This window comes from Microcaecilia unicolor, chromosome 2 (assembly GCF_901765095.1).
Source record: "Microcaecilia unicolor chromosome 2, aMicUni1.1, whole genome shotgun sequence".
Taxonomy (NCBI): Eukaryota; Metazoa; Chordata; class Amphibia; order Gymnophiona; family Siphonopidae; genus Microcaecilia; species Microcaecilia unicolor.
Genome location: NC_044032.1, coordinates 109,416,606 through 109,428,663, shown reverse-complemented (window position 1 = coordinate 109,428,663; position 12,058 = coordinate 109,416,606). Strand labels below are relative to the sequence as shown.

General features: G+C 44.9%; 1 protein-coding gene across 3 annotated transcripts in view; it reads right to left on the bottom strand.

Annotated features, from left to right (window-relative positions):
• ERBIN (erbb2 interacting protein) overlaps positions 1-12,058 on the bottom strand; it is a 405,835-nt gene that overhangs the window by 276,004 nt on the left and 117,773 nt on the right. For all 3 annotated transcript variants that reach the window (XM_030193205.1, XM_030193207.1, XM_030193206.1), the window contains exon 4: positions 2,478-2,675. In XM_030193205.1, coding sequence (XP_030049065.1) covers positions 2,478-2,666 — 189 coding nt within the window. In that variant the 5' untranslated portion in view covers positions 2,667-2,675. The remainder of the gene's footprint in view (positions 1-2,477; positions 2,676-12,058) is intronic.

Sequence of the window (12,058 nt, the reverse complement as noted above, 5' to 3'; positions counted from 1 at the left end):
CTTCCACTCAAGGAACGCGTCACTTTTAAAGTATGCACATTAGTTCACAAAATCATTCACGGCGAAGCCCCAGCCTACATGTCTGAGTTAATAGACTTACCACCCAGAAATGCTAAAAGATCATCCCGAACCTTCCTCAACCTCCACTTCCCTAATTGCAAGGGCTTGAAATACAAGACGCTACACGCATCAACCTTTTCTCACATGAGCACGCAGTTTTGGAATACACTGCCACGCAACTTAAGAACGATCTACGAGCAAGCTTCCTTCCGCAAATTATTGAAGACCCATCTTTTTGAAAAAGTTTACGGAAAGAGCCAAAACACAAAGTCCACACTCTCTGTTCATTAATGCATCATACATCCACTTCTGAACTCTCATCCCCCGTAATCTCACATCACTCATACCTTTACTCATAGAAATATGTATACCATATGTCTTCGTGTCTTAATATTGCCCTTTAAGCTTCCCATTGCATCATACATCCACTTCTGAACTCTCATCCCCCGTAATCTCACATCACTCATACCTTTACTCACAGAAATATGTATACCATATGTCTTCGTGTCTTAATATTGCCCTTTAAGCTTCCCATTGCATCATACATCCACTTCTGAACTCTCATCCCCCGTAATCTCACATCACTCATACCTTTACTCACAGAAATATGTATACCATATGTCTTCGTGTCTTAATATTGCCCTTTATGCTTCCCATTGTCTCCTTCCAATGTTTCAATGTTTGTGTTCCATTGTTATATTCCTCAACGATACTTCGATTGTCTCGCATAATCTGCACAATGTAATCCATAACCAAGTTGTAACAAATTGTATTTCCACTATTCATATCATATTGTAAGCCACACTGGGCCCGCAAAAAGGTGGGAAAATGTGGGATACAAATGCAATAAATAAATAAATAAATAAATAAAAACAGGAAATCTCATTGGATAACTTAGATATCACTACTTTATTGGAGCAATCGGAGAAAGTAGTTAAAACTAGAGCTACACTCTTGGTATCTTTTGTATTCCTACAAGATAAAGAAGCCTTACTGAGACTATATTTTCAAAAAGCCCAGCCTAATTTTTTATTGATTTTTCCTGATATCTCCAAATGGACTCAGGATAGGAGGAAAACATTTCTGGGAATGAGACAAGAGGTTTCATCATTGAATGCTCACTTCCAACTACTATTTCCATGTAAGTGTATTCTTTCTTTCAAAGATAAGAAATGTTTTTTTAACCTCTCCAACTGCGCAGTTTTTTTTTTTAACTTTCAGGGTAGCATAGGTGTAGATCCAAATGTTTAGCTGATCAGGTGTTTATAGGGGAAGACTGCCTGTATTTTGTTTTGTAAATTGTTACCTTTATAATCCAACTTCCTTTGGAATGTATCATCAAGGAACCTTCCAATTGTGAACTAATTAACCAAGTAGAAATGCTTCTTTTTTCTAAAATGTTTCCTGATTGTATTTTCTATAATTTTGGTGTTTTTCCTTCAAAGACTATTGTGTCTTTGTAAAAATGTAAAAGCATAAAAAAAATTTAAAAAATTAAAAAAAAAGATAGCCATTTTCATTATTCATACAAGATTATATGCTACTCTATTTGGATCAAACTAACTACTTATCTTCATCTGAAAGACTTCCAAACAGCATGTTGAATGCATTATAAACAAATTATTTTTCTGTTCAGATACAGTAAATTATGCAGGGGGATTCACTGATGCAGCAAAAGAGAATTAGAGAAACATTAGAGAAATGTAGGAAAGCAATTAAGGTTTCCTAAGAAACCATGATCAGACCACCCTCAGGAGACAATAATGAATTACTAAACTTGTACATTGCAACCCACAGAAGTCTGGTTTATCATTTTAATTTAACTGTTCCCTTGTAACACCAGTGTGATTAGCACTCAAGGCTCAAATTATACACTATCAGTCAACTAAAAGACATTACTTTGCCTTTTTGAGATGTAAAGTGGTAGGGAAAGATTGAGCAAATACTTATCTGAAGGTCTGCATTTAATTAAAAAGCAAATGGAAAAAAATTAAATACATAAAGAAGTTCTGGAGCAGTCAAGGCTATGTTTGAAATATACTAATATGAAAGTATTCTTTCCTCTTGCTGCCCTTTTGGGCAGAGTATTTTTATTATTATCTTTTTTTCTTCTTTGGTCTCCCACTTCATCTTACCCAAAGCAACAAGACCACTGTTACTATTTCAGATTGCATCTGTTCAATAATTAAACAGTGTAACTGAATAGCACTAAATAAAAATGAATTACAGAAACTCTTTGAGGGCCCACTGTTAGTCTTCTACAATTCTAATTATTCTGTTTTTATATTAAATTTTTACCCCATATTTAAAACACCATATTTTCACATTAAAGGGCTCAGAATTAATCCATGGTAACATGAGAATTCTGATTATCACTGTAGTATAACTGAAATGGTTAACACCTATCAAACACATACCTTGGGAAGTTCTTCAATCTGATTGGCATCTAAATAGAGCTCTTCCAAAGTCTTTTCAAAAGTAAAGATCTCCTTAGGCACCTGTTCCAGGCTGCAGTGAGAGTAATCAAGTGCTGTGATGGTCTCTTCTTCTCCTCGTAAACAGCGACATGGCACCAGGCGCACAAACAAGTTCCGCTTTGTCGTCATTTTCAAGCACTATAGATGAATGATTGAGAAACAAAATTTAATAACTAAAGCAAATTCATATCTCCATTTTTTGATGAAGTTGTTGGGCAGAGTAAAGTCATACAAAAGAAACACAGATTAAAACATAGTTCAGCACAAACTTATATTTGATACACCATCAAAAAGACGAACAAAGTGAAGTACATCTGGTAAAACTGCAAGAGATAAAAAGATAGCTGAAGTGGTTAACTGAGGTGACAAAACTTTTCCAAGTATGTCTGAGAAAGAAGATGAAGATTGAAGTGATAAAGAACAATGTGTTGAGAGAGCGACATCAGGCAAGCAGAAATGCTTAAATACTTTTGATCAGTGTTCACTGACCGTGGTCTTGGAGAGGGGCTCACTGAAGGTTGGCAAGGATATACACAAGAATATGGTAGATATCACACATTCACAGAAGACAGCAGTTCCATAGACCTGTGAATGTTGTGTTTATCCCATTCCAGTTATGTATCCATGCCAGCCTTTAGTGAACACTGAAGATAAGAAAAGAATTTAAGCATTTCTGCTCTCCTGTTGTCACTTTCTGTATATTGTTCATCTCCTTTCAGTCAAATAACATTTGTGTAGAACTACCAAAACTGGAAAAGGACAAAGCCATGGGGCTGAATGAAATAGAGGAATAGCCTAATGGTTAGATCAGTAAGCTGAGAATCAAGGAAGCTAAGTTAAATGTCCACTGTGGCTTCTTGTGATCTTGGGCGTCACAACCTGCCATTGCATCATGTACAAAACTGATTTTAGGCCCTTCAGGGACAGGAAAATACCTACTGTACCCAAATGCAACTTGCTTTAGGCTACAACTGAAAAAGTTGTGAGCTAAATCCAAACCCCTACAAAATCCATTTACTGAGCTCTAGCAAGTTTTGGCAGATTCACTAACAAATTTCATTAGATCTTTTAAAACAAGAGTGGTTTCACAGGACTGGAGAAGGGCAGTTGTGGTCACTCTTCCTAACAGAGATAACAGATGTGATTGGAAATTACAGGTCTGTAAACCTTACTTCAGTGATGGGAAAATTAACAGACTCTCCTGAAAGAAAGGAGAGAGAACCATCTATAATAATAATTCTCACCTCCAACGTTCTGTGCCTGGGACTGTGCCGCATTGAAAGGAGGACTGTAGGCTGTGTAGATAACATGACGTCAACAGCTGCTAAAAAGAACAAGTGCCACGCGTGAAAAAAAACAAAAAAAAAGGCTCGAGACTGGCTGCCACGCACAAAGGCTCCACAGTGCCTGCACCCCGCCTGAACGTGCCGCACTCAGTAACCGACAGTACAAAACTGATCAGCTCGGAACACTGCCGACATCGCGAACCGCACTCTCAAAACTGACAGCTCAGCTGACAACACTGCCGGACTACAGAAGCCCCGTACAGAAAGTGCCGCCCGCCCTGACAAAAACACGCAGCCTGCGAGCCACCGGCCGTCCCAACAACACAGCCGGCTTACCGAAACACCATCACTAAATTGCCACCCACCCTCACAAAACCATGAAGACTGCGAGAGTGCGGCCGTCTCGACACTAACGCGCTCACAGAACTCCCTGCAGAAACAACAGTAATAGAACAGGGAACTCCTACTGACATGACAGAGGCAACTGACAGGCAGCATAGAAATGAAAACGAAACTACTCTAAGTGTGCTATGTACAGCCACAAAAAGGAGGGGAGGGGAAGGGAAGGGAAATAGGGCCAAATTCACAGGTCTACAATGGAAAAACAATACTTCAAAGGGAACCTGCCCTTCTACAGGGTATTATGTGCAGCTAAAAATGGCAGGGGGGGGGGGAAGGAAAACTGCACCAAATACAACACACACAGACACTCACTCGCTCTCTCTCTCTCTCTCACACAGACAGTCTTTCACTCTCTGTGTGTCACTGTCACACACACTCTAGCAAACAAACACACACACACACACTCACACATTCTGAGACAGAGCCTACCCCTGTGCTCCTGCAAGGGCATGCTGCAAGGAGGAGGATATGGAGAGAGACACACACACACATACTCTGTGACACACTATCTCTGTGTCAGACACACACACTCTCACTCTCACACATAACCAGTCTTGCACCAAACACAACACACACACACACACACACACACACTCCCTCTCTCTCTCTCACACAAACACAGTCTTTCAATCTCTGTGTGTCACTGTCACACACACTATCGAAAACAAACACACACAAACACACACACACACTCTGTGTCTCTGTCACACACACATACACTCTGAGACAGTGCCTACCCCTGTGGTCCTGCAAGAGCATGGTGCAAGGAGGAGGATATGGAGAGAGACACACACACAGGAATGCATCCCACAATTTGAAGATGCAAAAAAAAAAAAAAAAAAACCACCACAACACGAGTTCATGCACAAACACAAAGACAAACATGTTGGCAGAATTACAAATATAGGGAAAGAAAAAAACATAAAAAACCAAGGACACACAGATATTCCTTCGGATTATAACACTTTTATAACAACTGTTAGGTTACAAAAAAAACATTCATATAAAACCTTGCTAGTGCCCATTTCCTTTAAAACAGAAACGGGACTTTTCTACTAGTTTATTTAGATTTTGCTCACACCTCATTGTTAAAGTAACTACACTCAAATACAAGAGGTAGTTCTCTTTCCCCAGAGGGCATATAACTCTCCCCTTTAACTCAGCTACCATCACAGCTTCAGTTGCAGTTCAGATAAGTGGCTTTAGCCTAAATAGATACAAGCAAAAAGATAGTCTGCTTGAAATAAAACTTAATGTTCATCTGAGGTTTTTTGACTAATGAGGAACTTGCGAAATATCCACTAATGACAGTCAATATGTCCACTCTGGATACGAAACAATCTGCACGCTCATAAAACATATGGGAATAATGAGAAAGCAAAGTTCTGAAGTCTTTCCCTCCGTTAATAAATTAACTACTGAAAGTGAGAGGTATACTTGTATTGAATACACATTGAAGATATAATTATTGGGAATATTTAGATTTACAGGATAAAAGTTCGTTTTTAGCTGAATTTGTCTGTTATCAAGCTGAATTTGATTATTTTAGGAAACTATGTCATTACTTCCCGCAGAACATTTTTGATAGAGAACTTGGCTGACTCACTGGGACTTACCGTATGGGCTTTCATTCTCAGTCATACACAGGCAATCTTACAGACTGTTAACCCTATCATAGGACACCTGTTTATACCCATTCCAACCAATCAAGATGACTTATTCTGTGTAATAATTGTGGTGCTTTAGTTCCAAGGCACGCCATCTAAAGCATGTCATATCTGTCTTCAGCTTGCTAGTATAAAATAGGAGTTCAGCAAAATAAAGCAAGAATTGGATGCAATTAAATCACTGCCCAGAACCAAACTAATTTCTCACCACTGCCTCAAAGAATAAAACAACCTAAGAATAGATGTATCACAGTAGCCTCTGACAGACTATGACACGTGGCACAGAAGTATCCACCCTCAATTGTTGCCCCTACAAAATTCTTTTGCTCCATTACAGCACTGTAAGGCTCCAGAAAATAGAACCGAGGTGGAGCAAAACGCAATGAAGGTGTCCCAAGAAAAAAGACAACTCCCAAGCATTAATAATGAATCTCAAACCAGAAAACTGTTGCTGCTAGGGGATTCTATTGTCAGAGGCATTAACTTTGAAACACAGTTCAAGGGGCCCAGCAAAATGAAATGCCTTCCAGGCTCCGCAGCCACCAGGAGTAACACAAATGTTATCATCCACCTGGGAACAAATGACCATAATACTCCACTGACAGAGCAGAGAGCTTTCAGGAGCTGGGGGAGGGGTTAAAACCTTTGACAGAAACCTTAGCTTTTTCTGAAGTACTGAAACCTTCTGCTTAGTGTGCTGCTGCGGCTAGGAAAGCGAATAGAATCTTGGGTATTATTAGGAAAGGTATGGAAAACAGACGTGAGGATGTTATAATGCCGTTGTATCGCTCCATGGTGCGACCACACCTTGAGTATTGTGTTCAATTCTGGTCGCCGCATCTCAAGAAAGATATAGTAGAATTGGAAAAGGTGCAGCAAGGGCGACAAAAATTATAGCGGGGATGGGACGACTTCCCTATGAAAAAAGACTAAGGAGGCTAGGGCTTTTCAGCTTGGAGAGAGACGGCTGAGGGGAGACATGATAGAGGTATATAAAATAATGAGGAGTGGGAACAGGTGGATGTGAAGCGTCTGTTCACGCTTTCCAAAAATACTAGGACTAGGGGGCATGCGATGATACTACAGTGTAGTAAATTTAAAACAAATCGGAGAAACTTTTTCTTCACCCAACGCATAATTAAACTCTGGAATTCGTTGCCAGAGAACGTAGTGAAGGCGGTTAGCTTGGCAGAGTTTAAAAAGGGGTTGGACGGTTTCCTAAAGGACAAGTCCATAGACCGCTACTAAAAGGACTCGGGAAAAATTCACAATTTCAGGAATAACTTGTATAAAATGTTTGTACATTTGGGTAGCTTGCCAGGTGCCCTTGACCTGAATTGGCCGCTGTCGGGGACAGGATGCTGGGCTAGAAGGACCTTTGGTCTTTTCCCAGTAAGGCATTACTTATGTACTTAATTAACACTAATTAAACTTCTGGCAACTTTAAAAACTGCAACATCCAACTCCTTTTGAATGAGGTTGAGAATCCCCACACGGTGAAAGATACTATGGGAAAATTAGGTTCTTACCTTGGTAATTTTCTTTCCTTTAGTCATAGCAGATGAAGCCATTACGTATGGGTTATGTCCATCAACCAGCAGGGGAGATAGAGAGCACTCAAACTTTCACAGTGCCCTCTTGGCCAGCTAGCTCCACTGCCTCTTCAGTATTTGAAGCTTCCAAAGCAGTATGGCAAACCGCAATGGGAATCACAAGAGCTTTCCTCACAGCGAACGATGGCCCATCACAAGGGCATGAACTCATAAAGGAGGGAATGCACATCCTCCTGGAGGGAATAAACTCATCCTCCTTATTGTATAAGTGGAGGGGAACACACGTGCCTCCTGGAGGGAATCACACATCCTCCCAACACACTGGAGGGAATGAACTCATCCGCCTATTTATAGAACTGGAGGGGAACACACGCGCCTCCTGGAGGGAATGAACACATCCTCCTAAATTTAAACTGAACATGAATCCTGAAGATTGTTTTCCAACTTTCTCCCAAGGAAGGAACTTCAGGAAATTAGAACAGAACCTGAAAAAACAGATTCACAGCATACAGACAATCATACAGGGAGGGCTCATGGCTTCATCTGCTATGACTAAAGGAAAGAAAATTACCAAGGTAAGAACCTAATTTTCCCTTCCTTGTCATCAAGCAGATGAAGCCATTACGTATGGGATGTAACAAAGCAATCCCTAGATAGGGTGGGAACAAGCCACACCACGCGCTAGCACTTGTGCACCAAAACGCGCATCCCTCCTGGCAGCCACATCCAGCCTGTAATGTCGGGTAAAGGAGAGCTTAGAAGCCCATGTTGCTGCACTGCATATCTCTTGAAGAGAGAGTGCTCCAGTTTCAGCCCAAGAGGAAGAAATCACTCTAGTAGAATGTGCCTTAAAGGCTACAGGCGGAACCCTGCGGCCAGCAGATAAGCTGAAAAGATAGTTTCTTTGAGCCAGCGGACAATAGTGGCTTTAGACGCTGAAGACCCTCTGCGAGAACCGGATAGCAAAACAAACAGATGATCAGAAGTCCTGAAAGAGTAACTCGCAGATACTGCAGCAGAGTCCTGCGCACATCCAAAAGGTGCAGCTGCCCAAAAGATTCTGGAAACTCTTCCTCTGAAAAAGAGGGCAAGAAAATAGGCTGGTTTAAGTGAAAGGCTGAAACCACCTTAGGCATAAAGGAAGGCACGGTACGAACCGTGACTCCGGACTCTGAAAATTGCAGAAATGGGTCTCTACAGGACAGCGCCTGGAGCTCTGACACCCGTCTCGCCGAGGTAATGGCCACCAGAAAAACGGCCTTCAGTGTCAAGTCTTTCTCCGATGCTCGCCGAAGCGGCTCAAAAGGAGATGCATGCAGGGTTTTCAAAACTAGCCCCAGGTTCCAAGCTGGACAGGGTGCTCGCACTGGAGGTCGGAGCCGAAGCACCTCTCTAAGAAACCGTGCCACATCTGGGTGAGCAGCCAAAGACACGCCTTCCACCTTACCACGAAGGGAGGCCAACGCTGCCACCTGCACCCGCAGGGAATTATAGGCCAAGCCTTTTTGTACACCTTCCTGCAAAAAGTCCAGAATCGGCAAGACAGGAGCCCGCATTGGAGCAATGGCTCTGGAAGCACACCAAGACTCAAACAGGCACCAAATCCTGGCATAAGCCACGGAAGTGGACCGCTTGCGGGCTTGCAGGAGAGTGGAAATAACTTTATTGGAATAACCTTTATCCCTCAATTGCGCCCTCTCAATAGCCATGCCGTAAGACCAAAGCGGCCGGCGTCCTCCATGGCTACCGGTCCCTGAGTCAACAGGTTCGGTACCAGAGGTAACGGCAGAGGAGCCTCCAGGAGCATCTGTCGGAGGTCTGCATACCAAGGTCTCCTTGGCCAATCCGGGGCGATGAGGACCACTTCTCCTGGGTGCAGCCGAATCCGCAAGAGCAGGCGCCCTATCAAGGGCCATGGGGGAAACACATAAAGTAGACCCGGAGGTCAGGGTTGAGCCAAGGCATCCAACCCCGCCGAGCGAGGATCTCTCCCATCTGCTGAAGAAGCACGGGACTTTGGTATTGGCACTTGTCGCCATTAGATCCATCACGGGCTTGCCCCATTTGGCACAGATCTGCAGGAATACTTCGTCTGCCAGATTCCATTCTGCTGGATCGATCTGATGCCTGCTCAGATAATCGGCCTGCACATTGCTCTAACCTGCAATATGAGCTGCCAACAGACACTGAAGATGCAGCTCGGCCCAGTGGCAAATCAGTTCGGCCTGTGCGGCTAGTGCTCTGCACCTTGTTCCGTCTTGTCGATTTATATAGGCCACCGTTGTCGTGTTGTCCGACATCACTCTGACAGCCAATCCTTCCAGGGTCACTTGAAAGGCCAGAAGAGCCTGAAACACCGCTTTCAACTCTAGGCGGTTGATGGACCACTCAGACTCCTCGGGTGTCCATAGACCCTGGGCATGCTTCCCCTTGCAGTGTGCGCCCCAGCCCTTCAGGCTGGCATCTGTTACCACTAGGCACCAAACAGGGAGCGTCAGCGGCATTCCTCGCCGCAGCATGCTGTCTGAGAGCCACCACTCCAGGCTGAGACGGGCCGCAGGGAGCCAAGGAAGTCTGCATTGGTAATCCTGAGAAATAGGAGACCATCTCCGGAGTAGGGAATACTGTAGAGGTCTCAGGTGCGCTCTCGCCCAGGGTACCACTTCCATTGTGGCTGTCATCGATCCCAGCAGCTGGACAATGTCCCAATCTCGCGGGCGGGGCATCCTCAGGAGCAGACGGACCTGATTCTGAAGCTTGCACTGCCTTAGCTCGGGTAGGAACACATAGCCCGAGATTGTGTCGAACCTGGCCCCCAAAAACTCTAGAGATTGTGAAGGGGACAGGTGACTTTTGGCCATATTGACGACCCAGCCTAGAGATTGCAGTACTGAGACCACTCTGGCTGTAGCTTGTAAGCTCTCTGTTGCAGAGTCTGCTCTGATGAGCCAGTCGTCTAGGTACGGGTGAACCCTGATACCTTCTCGCCTGAGAAAAGCAGCTACTACCACCATTACCTTCGAAAAGGTTCGGGGAGCTGTGGTGAGGCCAAAAGGCAAGGCCCTGAACTGGAAATGTTTTCCCAACACCGCAAACCTCAGAAACTTCTGGTGCGGGGACCAAATTGGTATGTGCAATTAAGCTTCTTTCAGGTCTAGAGACATGAGAAACTCTCCTGGCTGTACCGCCGCACTGACGTAGCGCAGGGATTCCATGTGGAAATGCCTCACTCTCAGGGACTTGTTCACTTCTTTTAAGTCCAGAATAGGGCGAAAGGACCCACCTTTTCGCGGCACCACAAAGTAGATGGAGTATCGGCCGCAGCCTTGCTCGGCGGGAGGCACCGGGGTCACTGCCCATAACTGAATCAGACCTTGTAAAGTCTCCTCCACCGCCGCCCGTTTGACGGCAGAACCGCATCGGGACTCCACAAACACGTCTCTTACTGGGGCGTTGAATTCTATTCTGTATCCATCTCTGATCAGGTCCAGAACCCACTGATCTGAGGAAATCTTGGCCCACTCCTCGACAAAGAGGGAAAGCCGTCCTCCGATGACAGGCATCGAGGAGAGGGCCGGCGCACCATCATTGAGAGGGTCGCCCCTGAACTCCTGGTCTTGAGCCACCGGCTGCGGAACGCTTGTCCGAGCGAAAGGAGTTCCTCTGCTGACCACGGGCACGTGAAGTGAACCCAGCAGAACGCCCCGGGCGGTACCTTCTAGCTTCACGGAAGCGAGGTCTGTACGAGGAGTGGACCGCCTGGCCCTTAGAGGAAGGCCTCTGCCTATCTTCGGGCAAGCGCTGGGGTTTTGGATCACCCAGGCCTTTCACAATTTTCTCCAACTCCTCACCAAATAGGAGAAGTCCTTGAAAAGGCAACTTCACCAACCTTTGCTTAGAAGCCATGTCCGCTGCCCAGTGTCGTAGCCACAGACAACGGCGAGCCGCCACTGCTACTGCCATTTGTTTAGCCGAAGCTCTGACAAGGTCATAAAGGGCATCAGCCAGAAAGGACAAGGCCACCTCCATCCGCGGAGCCACATCCAAGAAGGGCTCCGCTCCATTTCCGGGCTGAGCCACTGCCGGTTGCAGCCAAGCTAGGCAGGCTCTCACAGCATAACAGCTGCATGCAGACGCCCGAACAGTGAGACCTGCAATTTCAAAGGACCGTTTCAATGCTGTTTCCAGCCTACGGTCTTGAACATCCTTCAGGGCAACACCTCCTTCAACAGGGAGGGTAGTTCTCTTTGTCACCGCAGTGACTAGGGCATCCACTGTAGGCATTTGAAAACGAGCCATATGTCCCTCACGCAGAGGGTATAACTGCCCCATAGCCCTGGAAACTCTCAAAGGTCCCTCGGGGTCAGCCCACTGAGCCGAAACAAGCTCTAGGATGGAGTCATGCAAAGGGAAGGCCCGAGCAGCTTTCTTGGTACTAGCCATCCTGGGATTACCCGAGGAGGCCATGCCACTGTCAGGATCTTCAATCGAGAGGGCCTGCAGGGTATCTGAAATAAGCGCTGGCAGCTCATCACGGTGGAAAATCCTCACCGCGGAGGGATAATCCAGATCCTGTGGTAAATCCGGCACCTGACTCTGGCTCCTCAGACCAA